This window comes from Phyllostomus discolor, chromosome 7, assembly GCF_004126475.2.
Source record: "Phyllostomus discolor isolate MPI-MPIP mPhyDis1 chromosome 7, mPhyDis1.pri.v3, whole genome shotgun sequence".
Taxonomy (NCBI): domain Eukaryota; kingdom Metazoa; phylum Chordata; class Mammalia; order Chiroptera; family Phyllostomidae; genus Phyllostomus; species Phyllostomus discolor.
The window spans coordinates 88550867-88563316 of record NC_040909.2 but is presented as its reverse complement, the minus strand read 5'-3'; the positions used below and the strand labels follow the sequence as shown (position 1 = coordinate 88563316).

Genomic DNA, 12450 nt, shown 5'->3' with positions numbered 1-12450 from the left:
TTTTATAAGTGAGGAAATAGCCTGTGAGCCAACAGCACACAGCTCAGCCCTGTGCTCAGTCTATGCAAATACTGCTGATGTTCACATGCCAGGAATCAAGTGGTAGAAAAGCATGTGATGCAGAGATGCTGGAGTATTTCACTAGTCTTATGGCTTTTTTGAAGACAGAATTAATTTCCTACCCATTTAGTGAAGAATTTTAGATTATGAAAATTATTAAGGAGTAAGCAAAGGGAACTCCCTCTCCATTCCTTGCCCCCACAAGGCAAAATTCAATTAGCTTTAGAAAAGGCCCCTCAGCACTGACTTCAGTGTATTTGCACAGTAGATTCCCCCGCCACCCCACAGATCAGCTGCGTACTGTCCAACTTGTCCTGCACTTGCGCAAAATTAAAGGCCCAGGGTAAAGAGGCCACACCCTGCGTTGATGAGGCTAGGGTTGGGGGTGTGCATGAGGAAGGCCCGCCTTAGGGGCGTCGCCAGTCTGCTGAGTTCTGGGCCAGACAGGCCAGATACCAGAGCAGCTACAAAACGCGGGGGCCAAAGCTGAGGAAGGGCTTTGATAAGGGCCACTTCGACTCGGAAGTGAGCTCAGTAGAACGGACAAGAAGAGCAAAGGGAGGTCACGGCCGGCCGTGCGTGGTTGAAGTGCTTCCTGGAAACAGAAAGTAGAGCTCCCACTAAGTCGTGCAGGATGTGCCAGGCTGTCCGAGTTTCTGACCCTATATAAGTTCTGATTCAGGTCACTGTTAGCAGAAAGCACAGTATTTCCTCTGCGACAGGCTCTCCTGTGAGAATAAGCCTCAGTGACCAAGCGTTCAGCCACAGAGTAAGTACAAGGGCCCAAAGCCCAGACGTCCCAGACCCAGAGCCTAAAGGGACACCCACGACGCCCCGTGGTGGGTGCCCGGTCCGGCCACACTGGATGCTCAAGGCTCAGTGGGCAGCGTGGCCGGGAACGCGAGACGGGGACCCAGTGAAATGCCCGCCACGGGGACAGTGCGTGGGGACCAGATACACGGAGGGAGCCGGGCTTCCCGGCTGTCGCAGTCTTCGCGGTGGTGCGGAAGGACCTACCTGTCTAGCAGAGGGGTGTGGATGTTCAGGTGCTTCACAGCCACCTGCACGCGCCAGTCCGAGTGGCGCGCAGACGACACGGTGCCAGACGCGCCGCGGCTGAGGAAGCGCAGGTCGGCCAGCTTGTGCGAGGGTACGGCAGGCAGCGCGCTGCAGATGGGCTCCACGCTCATGATTCCGGACTGCGCTGCCGCACCCGGCTGCCCGCTTCTGGTTTCTGTACCGTCCTGCTGCCGGCCGGAACCCCTGCTGCCGGATGGCACTAAGTCGCCGGGACGCCCATACCCACGTCGCGCGCCGCCCAACGCTTTCCGGGAGAACAGCGAAGTGCGGTCAGGAAGGACACTGGTGGCTCCGCAGGGGCTGCAGGGAGGAGTCTCCGGCTCGTCACCCCGCCCGGCCGGCAGCCACCGGCTCCTCCTCTTACCCCTCCCACGCCACGCCCCCTCCCCGCCCCACCCCTCCCCCAACACCGCAAGCTCCCGCCGGCTCCTCCCCAGCCTAGCGCCCCCGCCCACGTCCTCCGGCTCCTCCCCTCACTCTGCCCACCTCCCAGCCTCACCCGACCGATCCCACCCCCAACTCCTCTACACTCGGTAGGCTCCAGCCAATGCCGTCGCCACCCGGCCCCGGCCCCGGCCCCGCCCCCGCTCGTTGGCTCTTCGCCGCACACCTCTACATAGCAGAGTTAAGGCCCGAGTCCGCTGACTCAGCGACTCCTGAGGGCGGTGGACACCCTTTTGGCCCCCTGGCTCGGGTTTGGGGACGCGCTGTCGGCCGCCCTCGGGTTTGTCAGCCCTCTTGCCCTGGGCACAGTCTCCTCAGCTCCGCTTCTTGACCAGGACGGGAGGTCGGCTCCCGCACTGACAGCCTCACACCTGAGGAAGCGCAGCGAGCCAAGTAAGGCTTCGGGCGCCAAGTTTGCAGAGTCGGGTAAGGCTACTAGTCTCAGACACACGCTCCAAAGCCCTCAGCCTGCGGACCTAGCTAAGACCCGGACCAACAGACCTACGGCGCCTCAGCGACAGAAGGCTAGGCGGCCGTTGGCGCCCTTGTATGTTCTTGTGACCGCGGTGTACGAGGGCAGCGGCGTCCTAAGAGCTCGCGTCACTCTCAGTGAGAAGGTCTGTTTCACACATGGGAAACACTCCTTGCTTTGTCTTCAGTGAGCGCTTGGCTAGAGTGTTGTACAAACTCAATCATTCCCTCTGTCACTTACTCATCCTTCACTTATTCATTCATTCAGGCATTCACTCATTCATTCAGCCACTCATTCTCTCACTTAACTTCAGTCATTTATTTACTAATTCTCTCATTCACCCACTCACCCCCCTCACTCATTCACTTTCCCACTTACTCACTCCCCACTCATTCACTCACTCTCCCACTTATACACTCATTCACCCACTCATTCATGTACTTGCTCATATATTCATTCACTCATTCACTAACTCATATTTACTCACACATTCATTGATTCATTCACTTATTCACTCATTCCTTCACTTACTCGTGCATTTATGCATTTATTCATTCGCTCACTTGTTCTCTCATTTATTTTCTCTCATATGCTCTTTTATTATTCACTCATTCACTCACTCATTCACCTCATGAGGTAACAAAGAGTTCCAGAACAGGAGAACAGAAAACAAGGGACAGGAAATGACCCCAAAATAATTGAAGCACTTTTCCTGGCCTAAAGCACAGGGGTCTCCACACTGAGAGGAACCATGTGAGGCTTGTCATTAGGAAGCTCAGGACACTAGGAATGCAGAAGATTTCAAGAGTTTTCAGGTGGGAATTGGAAGGCCACTGAATTTCTCAGCATTAACACTTTTATGCTAAAGCACAATGGACTGAAGTGTCTTTAAAATTCTGGAAGAGAGTAACTTTAACCTAGAAATCTGTAGTCAGTCAAACCAACCATCAAGTACAAGGGCAAGATAAAAACATTTTCACATACACAAAAAGGCAAATTGATGCAGACACAGGCCTGCACTGTCCACCTCATTATGGATGAAATGAGACATTCACACAGACTACTGAATCTGGTGGAGGAAAAGGGACAGCATGGCTTTTCTTTCAAAGGGAGCAAAAGCCTTGGCCCTTGCCATGACTGGCCTTTATTGGGTTTCTAGGCACATTACATGATGGTCCGCATTTACTATGCACGGGTTTGCTTTAGGTGGTTACCTTTTACAGAAAACAAAGGAACCAATGTTTGCAAATGAAAAGGCAAAAGTGGTTGAAACGGTTATACTCATCCTTGGAAGGTTAAGCATGGATTTTAGGAAGTTACTTTGCAGTAAATGTCCTCAATTCAGGGTGAGGGAGTATTTTAGCAAGAGCAAGACTCAAAGTGGCCTAAGCACATTGCAGGCCTGATTCCCCATGGGAGAACCTATCCGTGGGTGTGGGTCCTGTGCATCTCTGAGTGGGAGCTGGCCCCACGCCACGCAGAACGGTCTCCTACAGCAAATATTTACTTTCTACCCATCCACCTTTTTAGAAGAAACTCTGTTAGAGGATGTGCTCCAACAAACATGGAAATAGTCAGGAAAGAGAAAGACTTGGTATCCAAAAAATAAGACATGGACAATGTGAGGGTAAACGGAAGGATGGAAGAACTGTCTTCAATTTATCTACCACAACCTCAGATCCTTACCTTTCATAATAGTTTTCACCATATACAGTTTTTGAAAATACAGCCCTAGCTGGTGTAGCTCAGGAGATTGAGCATGGGCCTGTGAACCAAAGGGTTGCTGGTTTGATTCCCAGTCAGGGAACATGCCTGGGTTGTAGGCCAGGTCCTCAGTAGAGGGCCTGCAAGAGGCAATCACACATTGATGTTTCTCTCCCTGTCTTTCTTCTTCCCTTCCCCTCTCTCTAAAAATTAATAAATAAAATATTTATAAAATATGTTATTAATCATATATAGTTTAATTAATTCCTATAATTAATTGATTGATAAGAAAAAGCTTAAGGAATACTTACACTGAAGTACATCAACTAAGTGAGGAAAAAGTAATTATGCAAATCAAGCTAAAATCAATTCACCAGTTACAAATCCTCTAAAATCAAGATTTGTTTTCCCATGTGCTATTTTAGGAAATAATAGCTTGGAATCTCTTATCTCTTTAAATAGAAACAAGACAGGAAAATTGAAGAATGAACTGCATAAAAAGTAGAAGTCCAAGAATTTAAAATATTTCGTATTCTAGTTTTTTAAAATTTTTAGTTGAAAAGCATCTATTAAGTTTTAAAAACAAATTCTTGAGAAGTCTCTATAATTACATAATAATGAAAGTTTTGCATGAGAAAACAAATATTTGGGGTATATTTGGTGTCTTTTCCCTAAAAAGCAATCTTAAAAATACTTGGTATGCTTGATGACATGGAGTCTACTGTTATAAAGAGTCAGAAAAATACACATTTTTGTGGTTAATGAACACAATAATGTTTTTCACTTAATTATGTTCAGTTCTAGATTAAATATGATGTCATTTTAAAATTGATAAATGTATTTCTGATAACTAAACTACATTCTCCACATGTCAATTAGAAAAAGTAAATAGTTGCAGTAGAACTATTAGTAAAGATAATATTAAATCAAGCTTTTAATATAAAGAAGATAATATTAATATCAAGATAGGGAATACTTTTCTCAAACATTTTTCAATTTAAAGTTACATTTTTGTCCTTTAACCTGGAAGACAGTATTTACTTTTTAAGCGGATTTTAAAAAAATTTTCTATATTTGATTTATTATTTTTTGCATGTTTTAATTTTGTGTTTTTATTATTTTTTAGCATGTTTTAAAATTGTTGTTCAAGTATAGTTGTCTCCATTTTCCTGACACCACTATCCACCAATCCACTCTAAATTCTCACCTTTGGCTTTGTCCATGGGTCCTTTATACATGTTCCTTGACAACCTTTCCCCTTCTTCTCTTGTTATCTCCCTCTGCCCTCCCCGCTGGTTACTGTCAGGTTGTTCTTTACTTCAATATCTTTGGGTATATTTTGCTTGCTTGTTTGTTTTGTTGATTAGATGCCACTTACAGGTGTGGTATTTGTCTTTTTCGGCCTGGCCTATTTTACTTAGCATAATGCTCTGCAGTTCCGTCTGTGCTGTTGTGAAGGGTAGGAGTTCCTTCATTCTTTCTGCTGTGTGTATTCCATTGTGTAAATGTAACACAACTTTTTGATCCACTCATTTGCTGATGGGCACTTAAGTTGCTTCCAACACTTGGCTATTACACATTGTGCTTCTGTGTACACTGGAGTGCCTAGGATCTTTTGAATTGGTGTTTCAGGATTCTTAGGTTATAATCCCAGCAGTGGAATTGCCAGGTCAAAAGGCAGTTCCATTTTTAATTTCTTGAGAGAATTCCATACTGTTTTCCACAGTGGCTGCACGAGTCTGCATTCTCACCAACAGTGTACTAGAGTGCCCTTTTCTCCACAACCTTGCCAGCACTTGTTTGTTGCTTTGTTTATGATGGCCATTGTGACCGGTGTGAAGTGGTATCTCATTGTGGTTTTAATTTGCCTCTCTCTGGTGGTTAGTGATGCTGAGCATCTTTTCATATGCCTCTGGCCCTCTATGTCCTCTTTGAAAAAATCTCTGTTCAGGTCCTTTGCCCATGTTTTAATTGGATTGATTGTCTTTCTGGTGTGGAGTCATGTCAGTTCTTTATATATTTTGGAGATCAAACTCTTGTCCAAGGTATCATTGGAAAACATATTTTCCCATAAAGTTGGTCCCCTTTTCATTTTGCTGATTTTCTTTTATCCGTGCAGAAGCTTTTTAGTTTGATGAAGTCCCATTTTTGTATTATTTCCTTTATGTCCCTTGCTCTAGGGGACATATCAGTGAAAATATTGCTGCATGGAGTATCTGAGATTTTCCTGCCTATGTTCTCCTCTAGGACTTTGGTGGTATCACAACTTATATTATTTAAGTCTTTGTCCATCTCGAGTTTATTCTGGTGTGTGATGTATGTTGGTGCTCGAGTTTCATTTTCTTTTTTTTGCATGTAGCTGTTCAAATCTCCCAACACCATTTGTTGAAGAGGCTATTTTTACTCCATTTTATGCTTCTGCCCCCTTTGTCAAATATTAATCAACTATGGAGACTTGTGTTTATTTCTGGGCTCTCTATTCTGGTCCATTGGTCTATGTGTATGTTCTTATGCCAGTACCAGGCTTTCTCGATTACAGTGGCCTTGTAATACAGTTTGATATCAGGTATTGTGATCCCTTCTACTATGTTCTTCTTTTTCAAAATTTCTGAGGCTCTTTGAGGTCATTTATGTTTCCACATAAAGTTTTGAAATGTTTGTTTTATATTTGTGGAATATGTCATTGGTATTTTAATTGGGATTGCATTGATCTATAAATTGCTTTGGGTAGTATGAATGTTTTGATGATGTTAATTCTTCCAATCCTTGAACATGGTATGGGCTTCAATTTATTTGTGTCTTCCTTAATTTCTTTCTTCAGTGTTGCGGAGTTTTCTGAGCCCAGATCTTTTACCTCCTTGCTTAGGTTCATTCTTTGATACTTTATTTTTCTTGTTGCTATATCAAATGAGATTTTTTCCTGATTTCTGTTTCTGATATTTCATTGTTGGTGTACAAAAATGCCTTGATTTCTGAATATTCTGAATATTGACTGTGTATTCTGCTCTTTTGCCAAATTCACTTATTAGGTTGAGTAGTTTTTTGGTGGAGTCTATAAGATTTTCTGTTTACACTATCATGTTATCTGCTAACAATGACAGATTTTGTCCTTCCTTTCCAATTTGGATGACTTTTGTTTCTTTTTCTTGTCTGATCACTGTGGCTAGATCTTCCAAAGCCTTTTTGAATAGAAGTGGTAAAAGTGGACACCATTGTCTTGTGCCTGATCTTAGAGGGAAAGTTTTTAGTTTTCCCCATTGAGAATGATGTTGGCTGTACGTTTCTTGTATGTGGCCTTTATTATGTTGAAGTATCTCCCTCTGTTCCAACTTTGCTGAGTGTTTTTACCACAAATGGGTGCTGTACCTTATCAAAAGTTTCTTCCTCAGCTGTTGATATGATCATGTGATTTTTGTCTTTTCTTATTATATTTATTGATTTGTGAATATTGCACCATCCTTTCATCCCTGTGATAAATCCTACTTGATTATGGTGAATGATCTATTTAATGTATTGCTGGGTGTAGTTTGCCAGTGTTTTGTTGAGGATTTTAGCATCTATTTTCATCAGTGATATTGGTCTGTATATTTCTTTCTTTGTTGTATCTTTGTCTGGTTTTGGGATTAGGATGATGCTGGGCTCCTAAAAAGAATTTGGTAGTTTTCTCCTTTCTTGTATTTGTTGGACTAGTCTGAGAAGGATAGGGGTTAGCTCTTCCTTAAATATTTTGTAAAGTTTTTCTGTGATATCGTTTGGTCCAGGGCTTTTGTGTGCAAGGAGATTTGCTTATTACACCTGGAATTTCACCAGCTGTTTTCGGTCTGTTTTGGCTTTCTGCTTCTTGATTCAGTTTAGGAAGATTATATTTTTCTACAAATTTGTCCATTTCAACTATCTTTTCAAATTTTTTGGCTTATAGTTCTTCATAGTAATTTATTACAGTCCTCTCCATTCACATGGTATCCATGGTAATTTCTCCTCTTTCATTTCTTTTTTTAAAAAGATATCGATATTTCCTTTTCTTTTTAAAGATGTTATTTATTTTTAGACAGCAGGGAAGGGAGAGAGTAAGAGGGAGAGAAACATCAATGTTTGTTGCCTGTTGCACACCTCCTACTGGGGATATGGCCTACAACCCAGGCATGTACCCTGACTGTGAATCGAACCAGCGACCCTTTTGTTCACAGGCCTGTACTCAACCCACTCAGCCACAACAGCCAGGGCTCATTTCTGATTTTATTTGGGTCCTCTCCTTTTTTTTTTTTCTTGATGTGTCTGGTTAAAGGCTTGACAATTTTGTTTATCTTTTCAAAGAAACTGTTCCTGGATATATTGATCCTTTGAATTCTTCTTTTAGTCTCTATGTCATTTGCTACTACTTTGATCTTGGTTATTTCTTTTTTTTTTTTTTTTCTCTGGGAAGGGAGAGAGAGAGAGAGAGAGAAACATCAATGTGCAGTTGCTGGGGGTTCTGGCCTGCAACCCAGGAATGTACCCTGGCTGGGAATCGAACCTGGGACACTTTGGTTCCCAGCCCGCGCTCAATCCACAGAGCTACGCCAGCCAGGGCGTGATCTTGGTTATTTCTTTTCTTCTGCTTGCTCTGTGCTTTTTTGTCATTGTTCCTCCAGTTCTGTTAGATGTAGGGTTATGTTGTTTATTTGAAATGTTTCTATCTTGTTTAAGTAGGTCTGTATTACTATGAACTTCCTTCTCAGGACTGCCTTTGCTGTGTCCCAGAGATTTTGGGCTGTTCTTATGTGTTCATTTACATTTGTTTCCAGAAGCTTTTTGATTTATCCCTTGATCTCATTCTTGACCCATTCATTGTTTAATAGCATGCTGTTCAATATCCATGAATTTGAGTGTTTTTGAGTGTTTTCCTTGAGGTTGGTTTTTAGTTTCAGATCCTGTGGTCCAAGAAAATGCTTGATGTGATTTCAATTTTCTTGAATTTGTTGAGGCTTGTTTTGTGTCCTATCATGTGGTCTATCTTTGAAAATGTTTCATGTGCATTTGAAAAGAATGTGTATTTTGCTTGTTTGGGATGAAAGGTTCTATATATATCAGTTAAGTCCATTTCATCTAGGGCATTGTTCAATGCCTCAATATCCTTGTTAATATTTTGTTTGGAAGATCTATCCGTTTTTGACACTGGGTTGTTAAAATCCCCTGTTAAGTGTGTTGCTGTCAATATCTTTTTTGAAGTGCTCCAAGATTTTCCTTATATGTTTGGTTGTTCTTATTTTGGGTGCATATATGTTTATGATGTTTATGTCTTCTTGGTGCATTCTTCCCTTGAGTTTTCTTCCCTTGAGTATTGAAGTGTCCTTCTGGGTCTCTTTTCATGGCCTTTTTTTTTTAAGTCTATTTTGTCTGATATAAATTTTTTTTTCCTGTCCATTGCTTGGAATATTTTCCCAACTCTTCACTTTCAGTCAGTATAGGTCTTTTGTTCTGAGGTGGCTCTCTTCTAGGCAGCATATGTGGGGGTCATGTTTCCTTATCCATTCAGGTACCCTATGTCTTTGGACTGGAGCATTTAATCCATTTACATTCAAGGTTATTTTTGATAGGTGCTTATTCATTGACATTTTACTCCCTTTGGACCTGTGTTTCTCTCTCTCACTCTTTTTTTTTCCTCTCCGTAAAGCAGTTCCTTTAGCTTATGTTGCAATGCTGCTTTGGTGGAGGTGTATTCTTTTAGCCTTCTTTTGTCTGAGAAACTCATTATTTTGCCTTACATTTTAATTGAGAGCCTTGCTGGGTAGAACAGTCTTGTTTGAAGTCCTTTGCTTTTTATTACTTAGAATATTTCTTGCCATTCCCTTCTGACTTGTAGGGTTTCTATTCCGAAGTCAGCTGCTAGCCTTATTGGGGCTCCCTAGTATATTACTTCCCCCTTTTACCTTGCTGCCTGTAAGAGTCTCTCTTTGTCCTTGAGTTTTGCCATTGTAATTATGTGTTTTGTAGTGGGCCTCCTTGGGGTCCTCTTGATTGAGACCCTCTCCACTTTCTGACTCCTCTCATCAAATTAGGGAAGTTTTCCATCATTACTTTTTCAAACAGGTTTTCTATCCCTTTATCCTCTTTTTCTTCTTCTGATATCCTTATTATATGGGTATTATTATGTTTCATGTTGTCCTGAATTTCCCTTAAGCCCTCTTCATTCTTTTTGAGTCTTTTTCCTTTTCTTTCTGGGAGTTTTTTTCTTCCTTGTCTTCCAGCTTGCTAATTCAATCCTCTGCTTCATCTAGCCTGCTTTTGATTCCTTCTTTGTGTTCTTCAATTCAGAAAATGTGTTCTTCATTTCCTCTTCGCTCTTGTTGATAGTTTCTATGTCATGTTTCATGCTGATATAGTTTGCAGTAAGTTCCTCATAGCTTCCTTGTAGCCTTTGGTAATTCTTAGTGAGCTCTTTGAGCTTTCTTGTAACCATTGCTTTGAATTCAATATCTGGTAGTTGATTTGCCTCTATTTCATTTAGTACTCTTTCTGAGGATTCCTCCTTTCCTTTTAATTGGGGGTTGTTTCTTTGTCTTCCCAATATTTGTGAGACTCTTCTTGTTTGCTTGCTTCTTAAACTGATCTGTTTTGACTCCCTGAGTTTGTGTTATGAACTTTTATGGTAGGAGACCTATGAGATTCAGTGGTGCAGTCTCCTTGATCTCCCAAACTTGATGTTCTTGGGATGCCCTTTATGTTGTTCATCTTGGTTCTCTGTATGTCTTTGGGTTTTGATTGTTGTTGGGTTATTCTTTGGTGGGTCCTTCCCTCCAGCTAGTTGACTGAGAGTCAGTCTGCCCACTGCTTCTTGTATGCTATTGTGCAGATGCTGCCAGAAAAAAACCACAATCCCAGAATACAAACCCACATCCTCAAAAATAAGTCCCACCCAATAATCCCACTATCAACAGCAAATGAACCAGTATTAATAAAGGTGTAAGGAGATTAAGACTATTATAAGAAAGGAGAGAAATAAATATAAAATCTAGTGACTTAATATGCATAAACTTGATGGATAAGAAACAAATGTTTAAAAAGTATATAGGAAAGAAAATATTACAAATCATGGAGAAGACTACAGTGTATTTCATCTAGGTAGCCTGTAGTATTTACCACTGATTTTTCTTTCTGGATCTGCCTCTGGTGATATCAGATGTTGGCCCCGTCTGACCTTAGGCAGCCAGTTCCAGATTTTCAGAGACCTACTGTCTGTGACTGTCTCCTTCAGTTGTTAATTTAGTCACTCTGCACTCAGCAGTCAGATTTTATCACTATAGGGCAGAGAGAATCCCTCCTGGTATCTGGGCTATTGTTTTCCCTCAAGCTGCTGCTGCTCAGAGGGAAGTGGTCTGCCTTAGCAGGATGGCTGCTGCTGTATGGGGGACGACTTAGCACTGGGATTCTAGCAGCTACTCTCTCAGTTCTGTCACCAAAGCTTCTGTCCCAGTCATCCTAATGTGTCTTTAGCCCACTGTGTCCTCATCTTTGCTGGATCCTAGGGTATGTTGCTGCAAATGAAAAGTTGTGTGTTGGCCCTTTAAATGGCTCTTTGTGTCTCCAGCTGACATTTGTGGAGGAGCACAATCCTGCTGGTTCTTATGTGTATGTTTCAGTTTGTGGTGCTCTAGTCTGGAGATCCCAGCTTAAGGTTTAGACCCCACTCTTCTCAGGGGAATCTAACCAGTTGCTTAATTATCCCTCTGCCGCTACCACCTGTGGGTACCAAACTACCCTTCCCAAGTCTCCACTACACTGTAGTTTTGTTAAACTATTAATTTAGGTTGAGCCTGTGATCAACTAAAACTAGAGATTTTTGTTTGTTACCTTCTTTCTTTTTTAAGAAAAATATGTATTTATTTTTAGAGAGGGGGAAGGGTGGGAGAAAGAGAGGGAGAGATAACCTCTATGTGAGATAGAAACACTGATCATACGTGCTGTGATGAGGCTATAGACCCATAACCCAGGCATGTGCCCTGACTAGGAATCCAACTGGTGACCTTTTGCTTTGTAGGATGATGCTCGACTAATGGAGCTACAGTGGTCAGGGCTCGTTTCCCTCCCCCTCCCTCCCTCCCTCCCTCCCTTCCTTCCTTCCTTCCCTCCCTCCCTCCCTCCCTCTCTCCCTCCTTCTTTCATTCTTTTTTCTTTTTAAATGTAAACTGCCCTTAAATGAAGTTTTCTCTCATGTATTCATGCAGTCAATTCTTTTAGACCCAGTATTATGGGTTGAATTGTGTACCCCACTGCTGCCCAAAGAGGTTGAAGTTCTAACCCCTAGTGCCTATGAATGTGACCATACTTAGAAACAGGGTCTTTGCAACGGGTCAAGTTAAGATAAGATCATTAGGATCACCAATCCAATATGACTGGTGTTCTTATAAGAAAGGAAAATTTAGACATAGAGACAGACATGTGTAAAGGGATGATATTGTAAAGATGGGGAGAAACCATCTACAAGCCAAGGAATGCCTGAGGCTACCAGAACCTAGGAGAGAGGAATGGAAGAGGTTCTCTCTTACCACCCTGTGAAGGAACCAACTCTGTTAACATTTTGATTTTGAACTTCTAGCCTCCAGAAATGGTAGATAATACATTTCTGTGGCTTGGGCTACCAAGTTTATGGTTCTTTGTTATGGCAGCCTCAGAAAACTAAAATACCCAAGGTACAATTTAAAGAATTTTTT

At 42.1% G+C, this 12450-nt stretch overlaps 1 protein-coding gene across 4 annotated transcripts in view; it reads right to left on the bottom strand.

Moving 5' to 3' along the window:
- The window catches only part of RIPK2 (receptor interacting serine/threonine kinase 2), a 37506-nt gene extending 36050 nt beyond the window's left edge, over positions 1 to 1456 (bottom strand). For 2 of the 4 annotated variants that reach the window (XM_036031101.1, XM_036031103.1), the window contains exon 1: positions 1078 to 1455. In XM_036031101.1, coding sequence (XP_035886994.1) covers positions 1078 to 1250 — 173 coding nt within the window. In that variant the 5' untranslated portion in view covers positions 1251 to 1455. Of the gene's footprint in view, positions 1 to 1077 lie in introns of all 4 variants that reach the window. The other 2 variants (XM_036031102.1, XM_036031104.1) reach the window with 2 other exon arrangements.
- Between the last annotated feature and the right edge of the window lie 10994 nt (positions 1457 to 12450).